This window comes from Mustela nivalis (genome assembly GCF_964662115.1).
Source record: "Mustela nivalis genome assembly, chromosome: 3".
In the NCBI taxonomy this organism is placed as follows: domain Eukaryota; kingdom Metazoa; phylum Chordata; class Mammalia; order Carnivora; family Mustelidae; genus Mustela; species Mustela nivalis.
In genome coordinates this window covers 106,769,392-106,782,666 of record NC_139022.1, presented here as the reverse complement: position 1 = coordinate 106,782,666, position 13,275 = coordinate 106,769,392, and the positions used below count along the sequence as shown (strand labels likewise).

General features: G+C 48.4%; 1 protein-coding gene across 1 annotated transcript in view; it reads right to left on the bottom strand.

Annotated features, from left to right (window-relative positions):
• The window catches only part of SPOCK1 (SPARC (osteonectin), cwcv and kazal like domains proteoglycan 1), a 499,079-nt gene that overhangs the window by 123,420 nt on the left and 362,384 nt on the right, over window positions 1–13,275 (bottom strand). The window contains exon 5 of the mRNA XM_082725613.1: window positions 3,874–4,000. Coding sequence (XP_082581739.1) covers window positions 3,874–4,000 — 127 coding nt within the window. The remainder of the gene's footprint in view (window positions 1–3,873; window positions 4,001–13,275) is intronic.

Sequence of the window (13,275 nt, the reverse complement as noted above, 5' to 3'; positions counted from 1 at the left end):
TGTGATCATTTACTAGGGGGCGTGGGTTTCCCTGATGATGATGGGGACCAAAGCAGCAATATATTTTGCCAACATTAATTTCTGTGAATTTGACCTAAGATATCAAATCCCTCCTGTTAAACATGTTTCATGGTCTCATCTGTCCTTTGTTTCCTGACCCCAATGACCTCAGAAAAGGCCATAATTCTAGGGGATGGAGTTCATTAATGCACATTCACCCTTATTAAATGACCATCTACTCATGGTCCTCCAACAGCTTTGTCTATAAGACTAAAATGTCCTCCTCTCCGTTAAAAGGTGGCCATACATTGGGAGCGATAATTCAAATACTTCGAGTAGTAAACCAGACCAGACTGGAACATCCCCCTTGGAAGGAAGCCTTGCTGAATGCCACTGGAGTTTAGAACCATCATCAGGGTCAGAGATCTTAAAGCAGTCAACACGCGGCTATTGACGGACTACTGTTCGATTTGTTTCTTCAGGACAAGGAAAATGCCGAGGTAGAAAACTATTGGTCTAAGGCCAAAGACCAATTCCCACACCACTTTCCACTGCAGTGCTACCCCTCCCTGACTCCTTCCCTTTGTTTTAACTTCAGAAAGAGGCAGCTGATTACAGACATGGAGGCAGGGAACCTTGGGTTTCAAACTCCGCTGCTGTCCATGGCTTTGCAGGCCTCGGTATACCCCATACAGAGAATGGGGAGAATGAAACTACAGCTCCTAGTAAGAATGCTTTAGGTCTCTTCATTTGCTTCCAGAAAAGACAGCTGAGCAGGTCTGGGAAACTTGAGGACTCTCTTTCAGCTGGTGCTGGAATTCAAGGACACCAGTGCCATAGCGGGCTGAGGCCAATGAAAGCTTTGAGGGCCCAGCAGTATCTGGAAGTCACACTTCTTCTGAGGAATCTTCCAAACCCCGATCCTGCCTCGCAGACAAGCTATTTACCAGTACCGGTGAGGAGGCCACCTTCTCTATCAAAAAGCCAACTCTCCGGCCCAGACTGCAGGGGGCTGTGACCAGCGAACATTTCCAGAGACATTCCCTGAGCAACTGACAGCACTTCAAGCCACGGCTGACAGGTTAACTACCGCTCCTTGTAGCTTGGGGGTCACAGGGGGCCGGCACTTGAAGCTCCTTTCGCAAATGAGAGACAGAGGCAAGCGGGCAGGTTTTGGCTGGTTTTGATGTGCAGCACGCCCCTTGTCCCAACAGCCCCGGTCACCCACTGACATTTCAGGGCCTGCCTCCAATCTCGGGCTCGAGGATCAGACCGGTTGCTCCAGAGCTGGAGGGAATAATCTAGAACAGTGCAAACTGAATCTTCAAAAAGAGAGAAGCACTGCAAGGAGCCTGTGACGCTCTGCTGGAGCCCTGGGCTGGCTGTTGAGCTAAGCGACTTGGCCTAGGGAGGGGACAGCTTATTCTTCTCCATCACTAAGCTCTCCACAATCCATTCACTCCCGAGCCCAGATGGGTTACGCAGACCGGGTTATCGCCCTTCCGTCTCAGCCCGAGTCCTTGGAGGCACCCCTCTCGTCCATGATACTCACTGAGCACCTACCACGCACAGCGTCCTGTGTCTGGTGGAGGTGGGGACAGGCACTGTTTCTGTCTCTGCGGTCTCACATTCTTGAGTCCGACACAGAGAAGGCGGCCGCTACAGTAACAAGTGTCCCCCAAGCCAGGCACTGCCAGACGGCACCATCACCTTCCAGCCTCAGCTACAGATCTCCTCTTAGACTGTTCTCTCGCCTTCCCTCTCCCCCGGTCCCCCAATGACAGCCAGGCAGGCATTGTCTTCCTTCTTCACACACACCATCCTGCCTTAGAGTCTTGGCCCAGGCTATTCTCTGTCTAGATCATTCTACCCTTCACTCTTAATTAAAGGACACCTCCTGAGAACGGCCTTCCTTCACCATCCCCTACAAAGCATCCTCTCTCTCTCTCTCTCTCTCTCTCTCTCATTCAGCCCCATTGTAACACTTGCCAAATTTCAAAGCGCAGATTTATCTGTTTGGTTACTTACTTATTTCTGTCTGCCCAACCAGACCGCAACCTGCAAGTGGGCAGGGACGGTGCCTGCCCTGTGCTCCGCTGCCATGTTCTGCATGGGGCCTAGAACAGCTAGGAGCGTTCACAAGCTACGTGCTGAACCAGTGAAGGAAGGAGATTTCTGTAAGGAGCGATAACGGAGTAGGAAGGCAGCTGACTCTGGAAGGCTCTGTTAGTAATGACAACAGCTCTGGGCTTAGTTTCAGCAGGAAGAGGAAAGATACCCAAGCATTTTAAGGGGGGAGACACACAGACAGACCTGTATTACAGAATCCTCCCCACCTCTTCCATCATGCAGAAAGGGCCTTTGGAGGCAGGGGAAGGGCAGATGGGAGGTAATGAGATCTATCAGGAGGGGTCTCTAAAAAACCAAAGTCCTCACTGCCTAGTGTGGTCCAACCACAGGCAGCATGAACACCACCAGGGAACTTGTGAGAAATGCAGAAACTCAGTCCCCACACAAGACCGGCTATATCACAAGGGGCATTTCAGCAGAATCTCCAGGTGACTGTTCACATCCCTAGAAGCTGGGCTTTAGGTGGAAGACAATGCTGGCTTCATCTGCCTTTGTGGATAGGGGACAGAACAAAGTCATGACCCCCTCCCCCAAACCCACAATTCCAGACGTATGCAGGGTACCAGCAGCAAGCCCTCCTACTACAAATATCTCAAACAGATTTCATCAGGGGAAGGGAAAAAAAGGGAAGGGGCAAGGGTGGGTATACTGAGCCGACCTGGGCTCTTTCACCAGGATTTACTGACTGTGACCCTGGGCAGAGAAGCCCTAATTCCCAGAGCAGGTCTGAGTTGGGAGATGCAGGGATTCCTGACTCTGGCTATGAAGATAAGTGAACCTTTTAAATTTCCACTCTAAGTTTCTGCAGTACATGGAACAGAGTTTGGCACATAAAAATGTGGGCTCAGGGGATATGTGTTGAAAGAAGAAACGAACACTCAAAGAGTGATTACAATATTGAGGTCCTAAAAGCAGATTACAGGGGCCTGAGTACAAGCTAGACATACCTTCTGGCTTCCTGTTTTGTTAAACATATCCCTTTTAGTTAGAAAAATGTGAAAGTCTGAGAGGATACAATTCTGCTTTCAGTGAGCAAAAATATATCATCTGTGTAACAGAATCAGCAGGAAAGTATGGCACAGCATTGAAATAACCCAAAGAAGCCTCTGAGGACAGCAAGTAGTAAGCCGCCCTCTCCCGCAGCCCTGGGGAATCTCCATGGTATAAAAGTTAGGACGGTGAGGGGCTCATAGGAACAGATGCTGTCACCTGTGTGTGCAGAGGGGTAAGGACCAAGATGGGACCCACCCCAACAACCACATGGTAGTATGGCCACAGGCGGCCAGGGTGCTGCTGATGGCCACTGTCTTCAACCCCAGAATCTATGTGCAAGTGAGCCTCACGGAGACAACAGGAGGAGAGAGAGAAGCACTGCAGCTTGAGCTGTGGTAAACAGGTGGCCACGTCTTACAGCAAACTCCAGAGACACCCATTGGCTCAGCTATAGGACTCAAACCTTTGGGACCGCTTCCTACCTCACCTTCTCCAGGAAGCCTGCCAGGATTGACTTCAGGATCACATGCCACCCTCAGAACCCTCCTTTCCCCACAGCCTTGGATCACTGCAGTTCCACGGGAGGCATTTGTCTCTTTGACTAGAGAACTTCCCCATGCAGCAGCCTCTCGAGGGCAAGGCCCAAAGCTCACCGAGAGTCACAGGCCCTCATGCTGGCGCAGAGACTAGGGAGAACACACAGCCCCAGGATACTCTTGATGACAAGAAAAAAGAACTGGGATGACTGACCTTGGAAGTGTAGGTGTGGCCATCGGAGCCGCAGACCATGGCTGACTGTGCAGCGGGGCATGGCTTGCACTTCACCAGATTCGAGGGTCCGACCCAGTGTTTGTGAGCCATGCTCCCCTTCTTTTGCCTAAAAAGGAGAAGAGAGGAAGTGAGTTCACTGAAGCTCTGGTCCCCACGAGTCTCACCTGCAAGTTGGCTGGAGAAAAACCCTCCACCAACAACAGGGCTGGTCAAACAGCCAGGCGCATCCTGGAGGCCTTCGCAAGTGTTCCTGTTTGTGCCTAGGGGCTGACCGGGACAAGAGGGTCTGCTCAGAAAGCCCCAGATCTATCCACCAGACGCACCAGGACAACCACATGACCATGAGAAAAAACGGAAAACATGACTCGGTGACACGGAAAGACATTCACAGTGCACTCAAAGAAACACCGAGGGAGCGGCCGCCCTAGCGCCCCAGAGCCACCCCTCTCCGCCCCCGTCCAGGGTGCGGCATGTCCAGGCACCCAGGCACAGCACCCTGGAGCTCTCCCTCCTCTGGGGCTGACGGGCAGCCTTCCCGGCGGGCTGACATACACACAACCCAGACAGCGGTTTAGACAGAAGCGCATCTCCCCAAACAACCAAACGACTTTATCACAGCTGTAGCAAACGATCCCTGGATACATTTGGAAGCAATTTTGGTCCAGCTTCCAATTTGCCATTCTATAGAGGCTCTGATGTGATGTCACTTTCAACTGCTAAAATAATCAGAATTCTACTCTTCCATTCCAGCTCCAGTTTCCCCCAACCTAACCTGTGTCATAATGACAAATGGTGCTATTAGGGTGGCTTATGTCCACAGAAGGCACCCCACCCCTGAATCATGGGCCATTGAAATAAAGGCCTGCAGTGACTACGCCCTTCTTCTTGTCACCCAGCTGCTTCCCCCACGAAGTGCAGGGAGTGACTCTCATGGCTGTGGCATGAGCTCCAGCGGGAGGAGGAATGTCTCTAGACAGTCCATCCACCAGGTGACTGTGGTGCCCTGCCAGTGTTTCTCCCTTGGCAGTGCTGCCTGGTGGTTAACCTTTGGGCTCTGGAGTCACAAAGCATCAAGTACAAATCTCAGCTCTGCCACTTACTCACTGCGCGATCTTGGCAGGGTATGTCACCCTGGACTTATAAGTGAGCCTCAGTTTCCTCATCTGTAAAATGGGGGGAAGCAGAATCTACTTCAAGCCAGTGGCATGAGGAGTAAATCAGCTGATACATGAACTCAGTAAAATGCCTAGACACCAGAAGACCACAAAAATATGAGTTGTCTAGGCATTATACTGAGTACATGCATGCATCAGCTCATTTTTTTTTAAGATTTTATTTTTTTAATTTATTTATTTGACAGAGAGAGATCACAAGTAGGCAGAGAGGTATGCAGAGAGAGAGAGAGAGAGAGAGAGAGAGGAGTAATCAGGCTCCCTGCAAAGCAGAAAGCCCGATGCAGGGCTCAATCCCAGGACCCTGGGACCATGACCTGAGCCGAAGGCAGAGGCTTTAACACACTGAGCCACCCAGGCGCCTCAGCATCAGCTCATTTAATGTAATTGGTGTTTGCCCCAATAACAGATGGGGGTATAGAGGATGAAACTACCACTGCCAGAAAAAGGTGACTTCAATTCAAGGCCCAAGACTTGGAATGGCATTTAAGTCTCTGGAAGAATTCATGGAGCCACAGAAGGAAAGCTTTTCTACTAGCTGGGGAACAAATCTCCAGCTCCATATGGATCTGGATTTGGATCTGAGGTAACCCCTCCTCTTCCAAATGAAAAAAAAGCGATCTAGGAAGAGTACCCCCCCAAACCTGGTTTTTACCCTATCTCTAACCTTCCCTAGACACTCTGGAGGAGGCAGTCCAAGGAGGAAGGTCTGTTTGGGAAACTACCTTTGAGGTTGACCTTGAATCCACACCATAACCTTTGGGGCCATGAGGGGGATCCCAGGCTGGCAAGGCCAGAGGGCTGGGCCTGTCTGGCCAAGGAACTGAAAAAGGAGGTCCCACAAGGACACCATGAGATCACCTCCCTAGTTCAGCTTGCTCAGTCTACGAATGGTGAGAAGTGAAGCCCAAGTTGGGTAAGAGCCTTGGCCAAAGTCATGAAGACAACTGGTGGCCAGGCCTATGATTATGATGATACTGATGCAGCTGCACAGGGACCAAGGATGGATCTCTCTTCTGTGGCCCCTGTCAGCCCCACCTAGATTACTAACTTGAAACTTCCTAGGGGGCACCCATGTGTTTGTTGGGGGTGGCCCTCTCTCCAATGCCTCTCTGCTTCCGTAGGAGCTGCCCAACTTGTCCTGGTCTGTCTGGAATAAAAATGTCTGCATTCTTAAATCACCTGGACATGAGGTCTCCTAGGACCCTTTTCCAAACATACTTGATTGCCTCAAGGTCTGTTCCGGACTAAAGAAGACAGGAGCATGGGTGATGGGACTCCACGCAGTGGCAGAGCAGGCTGTTGGCATGGGGTGGATCCGAGAGTCCAGGATTCCCTCAGCAGAACGCTGTACATTCATCATCATTCACGCGGCAGACTGTCTGACATTCATAATGAATCCACAAATACAGGGAGCACCTCTGGCATCTGGCAACCCCTCTCCTGAATCAGTCCCCAGTACACATGGCCAGTGCTGAAGCAATTCTTTTTATGAATTCCCAGAAAGAGGCTATCAAGCCCAAAGAGTGGGTAGCTTTGTGCAGACATAACCATGTACAAGGATGCCCCAGAGGAAAGGAGGAGCTGAACCAAAGGGAGAGGAGGGAGAAGTAAACACCAAGCCAATGGCTTTGAGGAAGAAATGGAATCACCTATTAACGACTGGTTAATGACACGGCCATCCCTACTCCTGGACCTGAACTTAAACTGAGTTCAGGGGCACTTGGGTGGCTCAGTGGGTTAAAGCCTCTGCCTTCAGTTCAGGTCATGATCTCAGGGTCCTGGGATCGAGTCCCGCATCAGGCTCTCTGCTCAGCAGGGAGCCTACTTCCTCCTCTCCTTCTGCCTGCCTCTCTGCCTATTTGTGATCTCTGTCTGTCAAATAAATAAAATCTTAAAAAAAAAAAAAAACAACTGAGTTCATCACAGGGACACAAAGAGATGAGGCTGGCTGGTGCTTGCTAGTGGGCCGGGTGCACCATGGAGATTCCCTAGACCACTGTGGGGTGAGTGGGTGGGTCTCTCTGGACTGACCACTGCAGCGGTCGCTCAGAAGTTCATCATAAAACCACAGACAGTCAGAATAAGAAAATGCCTTAAAACAAATCTAGTCCAACAACTCTATTTTTATAAATGAGGAATGAGGCACAGACGGGAAGTGACTTGGCCAGTGTCACACAGAAATACAGCAAAGCTACCTCATATGCATTTGTCAGAATGAAGTTATCCTGGAAATGGTGACACGGCTTGGGGACCATTTTAATTCCTATTTTGGCATTTGTATTTTCATCATCAGGGCTCAATTTTATAAGTAAGTCTCCTCTGAAACACTGCTTTTGGCTCCACACCTACAAAGGAACAAGGTGAGCATACCCAACATTGGGTGGTTGTGGAGCCACCATGTCTGACCTCTCTCTTAGAGGGTCCCTGGGGAACTAGAGGTAAGAAGGCTAACCCAATCTAAACATTCATGTTTCCAGTGAAACAAGCCAACCTGTCATATCAGAGAAAACTCAGATGCCCCTTACCTTAATAGGACTCTACTGGGCACAGCCCCCAAAACTACAGTCTTCATCTGGGTACAAATTATATAAAGTTATGGACAAGTTTGTGTGAACTCAAGGAGGCAGAACTTCCCTGGCTACTATGTGTATATTTCAATCCCTGCAATCCAGTCCAAACCCTTAAACTTAACCAACCCAGTCAAGCAAGGGCCTAAGTGTTTGGACTATAAGGTATTTCACTTCTTAAGTCAAAGAATGAAATCCTATGAAGGTGTCTTGATGGAAATGCTATACCCAACATCACAGGCATTCATCACCCAGCATGACACGAGTAATTTAATTGGGAAGCAGGTCCTGCCAGCCTTTCAGCTAGCCACGAAGCCCTAATTCCACCCTGACCTGCCCAGTGTTAGGGGCAACCAAACCTGCCACCCTAATGACAAACCCCGCAAAGAAAACCCTAGCCCACAAGGACCCCAGCAAGGAGAGCACACAGACAACTGGCAGGTCACAGGCATTTCTTTATCTCTTATGCTTAACTGCTTATTCTTAATCTTTTTTTTTCTTTTTAAGATTACCAAAATTCCCAGCATTAATGTTTCCAAAGCAGAGTGATGGTTCTTAAGTATAGATCTGATGACATGACTCCCATAATTAAAACCTCCCTCCGTCTTTTACCCCGCCTTCCTGGGGCACAGGCTGAATTCCTAGTTTTGGTATTACATTGACTGAGCCTACCTTTACAGGATGTCTGCTTCCCACCCCCACCCCACACACACATACACCACACACACATGCACATGGACCACCACCACCAAGTGTTTTTGCTCCAGCCACCACCTGCGGCTCCCCAGAGCCCACCAGCTATCTCTGTGCACCCATACCACCATGTGATTTTCCTTCTATCTGACACATCTTTCCTACCCACACTTCCCCCCTCCATCTCTCTCTGCCTCCCAAGGCAAAATTCTATAAGCTCCAGTTCAATATGCCCCTCCCCCAGGAAGTTTCCTGAGGCCCCCCCAACAGGTAGTCTGGCCACAGGCCTATGCCCCACCCCCAGGGTCCTGCCATCACTTCCATTCAGGCTGCCAACTGGTTTCCCAGTGAGAACCTTGCTTTGACCTGACCAAAAGTTAAGTGACTATGATTACTCTGATAAGATGTGGGGGCAGAATCAGGCTAAAAGCCTTAGAACCCATCCTGGACGCCTCCCCTTTCTGCCCTCACCACTTTCTCCCACCCCTCAGTCCTACTGACCCAATTCCAGCTGGCCCTATGAGCCTCCTCCATGTTTCTCATATGAGCCATGCCAACACCAAGCCTACATGACTGTACGCTTTCTGCCTGCCTGGAAGATGTCCGACCCTCATTCCAGCTTCAAGTCAACTGCCTTTCATGATGTCTCTCCTGAACCTGTGAGCCTGACCTTAAGGAGAAGTGATGGTGACATCATTTGTTCCAGTAATGTTCCATTATTACCCCTGGTTCCAACGCAGCTGTGACATCCACTCGGTGTAAAGCAGTCCTTTTTGAGTCTACCGTCCTCAGTGTACTGTGCACAGCTCAAGGGTAGTCCCTGGGTCTTACCATTTTCATGCTCCTAGGACTTGGAAACACGGTCAACCCTTAACACGTGAGTTTGTTCACTGAAAAAGGTGAATTTATTAATCTGAACCTCTAGAACTTCCTCCTTTTATTTCTGGAAATTATCAGCACTAACAAGAAGACAAACCTATCGTGTGGTTTTAAGCACCAAGAATTCAACAGACTCAGAAATCCCAAGTCAAACTTGATTTAAAAAAAAAAAAAAGATTAGCAAAGCATAAGGAATAACATGGAAGACATTGGGTGAAGGAGAGGAGGAGTGAGTTGGGGGAAATCAGAGAAGGAGATGAACCATGAAAGAATGTGGACTCTGAGAAACAAACTGAGGATTTTGGAGGGGAGGAAGTGGGGGGTTGGGAGGGCTTGGTGGTGGGTATTAAGGAGGGCATGGATTGCATGGAGCACTGGGTGTGGTGCATAAACAATGAATCTTGGAACACTGAAAAAATAAAATAAAAATTTAAAAAAAGATGTAGACAGCATTCTCTCTTAAAAAAATTTTTTTTTTTCTTCTAAAGACAACTGAGAAGTGGGTGGAGGCAACTCTTGCTCTGCTCCTCAGGGCTGAAGGTTCCTCCTAGTCCAGAGGTCAGACTGCTTCCCAAGCTGGATAAGGACCTCAGATGGGGTGGTTCCAAATTCCCAGCAGATATCAATTTTAAGGATTTAGGAATTAGAAATCAGAATTCTCAGGAATCCTCAAGAATTGCTAAAATAGTAAGGTTTTCTACATTCTTCACAGCACTCACATGCTTTTTTTAAATACAGGAAATATTAAGTTTAGTATTAATTACAAAGAAATATACCCTGAAGTGAAAATTCAAACAATGGAAATTATCGGCAAACACAATTGGGTCGTACTCAAATGATAGGACCTTTGGATCTTCTGGCAAGGGAACAGCACAGCACAGAATAGCATGTCGACAGTCTCAATTTCAAGATTTACTTTGTTCTGAAACGATTCTTTGGAACACCACTCAGAGGATTTCTCCTCAGCATAGTATGTAAAGAAACATATCCTAGGTGTATTATTTACAAGAGCAACTCACACTCTTCCAAGAGGACAGCAGTGACAACCAAGACTGACCAGACTGTGACCACTCTTTCTAACACATTCCAGTCCTAGTTCCCAGACATGTCAACCTTACCCTTCAAGTTCACACACCAGGAATGACTCGCTCCTGCTACCCATGGGGGCCTGCCACTCCTCACTCGGTTATCCCAACCCTCACTCCTCAGGGCAAGTCCTCTCTCCTGCCAGTTCCCCACGGTTGACACCAACGAGGTCATTGATGAGATCAGTTGTGGTCCAGCATTTCACTTGGCCATGGCCAAAGGAGGACCAGAACCAAGGCCTACGGCAAAACTGGTGCAGGACATTCTTACGGAAGAATATTTTTTGGTGAGAGATGGGCAGGTATACATTTCCTGACATCCACCCACATGATGAAATTCAACAATGTTTAAAAACTTTTTAAGTGTCCAAAAACAATTTAAGGCTATACTGGAGGCGGGGGCTGCTTAGGGCCTATGTAGCCTTGTTAACTTTTTTTCTTTTTGTTATTGAAGAAAGGCCCTTCACTGTCTAAAGCCCTGGTATTCTACCAGGTATGCATAACTTAAGACAAAACTGCTCTACTCTGTGTGAACTGTGGGTCAAAGAGTAAAGCAAGTCCAGAGAGTAAGTGACAGTAGCCAGAGAGTAAGTGACAGTAGCCAGCAAGCCTCAGTGGTTTTATGGGACAGCCACCTGCCTGTCTAAGGGCCCTGAACACATCTCCCTGACTCCTCCTACCCCACGACTCTCTGACAGTGGTTACTGTCATTACCCATTTTACAGAAGGGAGAGACTGAGACTTATGGAAAAGCCGGTCACCATCCCAGGACCTTTTCTTCCGTCCTGTGTCTGTTTCTCTCATCAGCTTTCTAAAGGAGACCTGTGAGCTCAGAGCCATGAAGGACCCACCCAAGAAGGGCCCCTTTCCAGCAATCCCGGTGTTTGGCTGCTGGCAGCCAGCATCACAAGCCTTGTACTCCCTTGTTAACATCAAGCTGCCCATCCAAAAACAACACTGAATTTGTTGGCAAAATCCGAACTAATTGCTTCTAAAACAAGGATGGAAGATACTCAGAGAGCTAACGTGGTGGCTATTTTGAACCAGGGACAAAATAATGAATGTTAATTGAAATGAAAAACATGTTAACCACTGAAATAATCTGTCATGTAAAATGGTGCTATAATTCCTCCGTTGTTAGGGTTATTCAAGTTGTTATACAAAGTCATAAAATTACACAGGGAGAGCATAATGGCCTGTGTCATTTACAAAAGCTGCTTTGATGACAGAGACAAGCTCTCATGTCAGACACTCTCCATCGTGGTATCTGTGGGCTCAACAGTCTCCATCCTCTTCCAAAGGAAGAAGATTAGAGATGGAAGATCCTGTCCCAAGAGCGCCCCGTCTTCCTAATGAACAGATGTCCATTAGAGGAAAAGAGGAAGAGGTCTCAGTATGCCTGGAGTCACCAGGGTGTGCCTGGGGGTGTCCTGAGTGCTACTGGGCACCCACGTGGTACAAAGACGTGCTGTGTACAGATGTTTGAAATTTAAAAGGGCAAATGCACAGTAACAGGAGCCAGGCATTTAGGGAGGACTTACTCTTATCCTGATGCTATTATTATTACTACCACCAAGAGGAACTAACATGTTTTAAGCTCTCCGGTTCCGGGCATTGTTTAAGCCCTTTATACGGTAATGTGTCTCATTTACTCCTCCCAACATCCCCGAGAGGGAGAAGAGGCATGGTGGAACATGGGAAGCTGTGTTGGGGAGTGAGGTGGGGAGACTTCGGGACCAGAATAGACCTGTGAAGCTGGGAAGGACCACGCTCCCAGTATGGGTCCCATTTGCCCCCTGATTCACTGATTCAAGCTGGCCTGTGCACCCCAGGAAAGCTAGCCCCTCTCTGTGGTTTCCCCCCATCGGAGTTGACCCAAGTAAGGTCGGTGAAGCTCGGGACATATTTCAAGTCACAGCGCAAACACCTCAGGAGATATGCAACCCACGGAAATAAGGAGAGAGCCATCAGTTCACAGGCATGATTCCAGAGCATCATTGACAGGGCTTGTGAAGCGCTTTCAATCCCCCGGGAAAAGCGTGATTTTTACAGTTTTAGAGTAGAATCAGGGCCACCAGAAAATTATGTGCCTGGTACACAAGCAATTCCAAAAGCAAGAACATCTTTCTAAGATGTGGGTGAAGGTTACTCCGAGGCTCCATGACCTGCCTGTCCCCTGAGCTGTGTTCTGGTCGAGGCGGGTGGGGATGACTCTACTCCTAGATGAGCAGGGTCAAAAGCCAGGTGAGAGTTTCCAAAAACACTCTGTGACCATGTAAATCAACTCAAGGGAGGTCTGAGGGTCTGAGAAAGGGAACCTCTGCCTGGTGACTCTACATGACTATTGCCTAACTCTCTGACAACCCTGTGCTGCTGGTCTCAACTCTTAAAACAAACAAACAAAAAAAAGGAATGATTTTCACAATTTTTTAAAGAACTACAGGTTGCCAAGTCCATACCTGACTACCAGTCCCCCATGCCTCCAGTCAGGTTTTAAGAAGCTGGGGTGGTTTAAGGGTGCCTGGGGCGCTCAGGCAGTTAAACATCTACCTTCGGCTCAGCTCATGATCCTAGGGTCCTGGGATCGAGTCCCACATTCGGCTCCGAGCAGGGAGCCTACATCCCCCTCTGCCTGCCGGAGCCCCCTGCTTGTGCTCTTCTGTCTCTCTCTGCTGGGGAAAAAAGGGACTTAGTTCACCTAGATAAACGTGACCAGGACTCAAAGGTTTCAGGGGAGCCTCAGGGGTCAGATCAGTGTATCCAAACAAAATTTTCAAGTTATATTGAGCATTCATTCAAGAAAAGCTATCAAAACTGAAGGTATAAATCTTCTAAACACGGCTACGATTCTAAACACAATCTGTACTTTTTCAATAAACAGTAAGTACCTGCTACATGCTTAAATTGGGCAAAGAATTCAAAGATGATGCTAACATCATAACTGACAGACTTCTCTAATACATATCACATGTCACCCCTCTT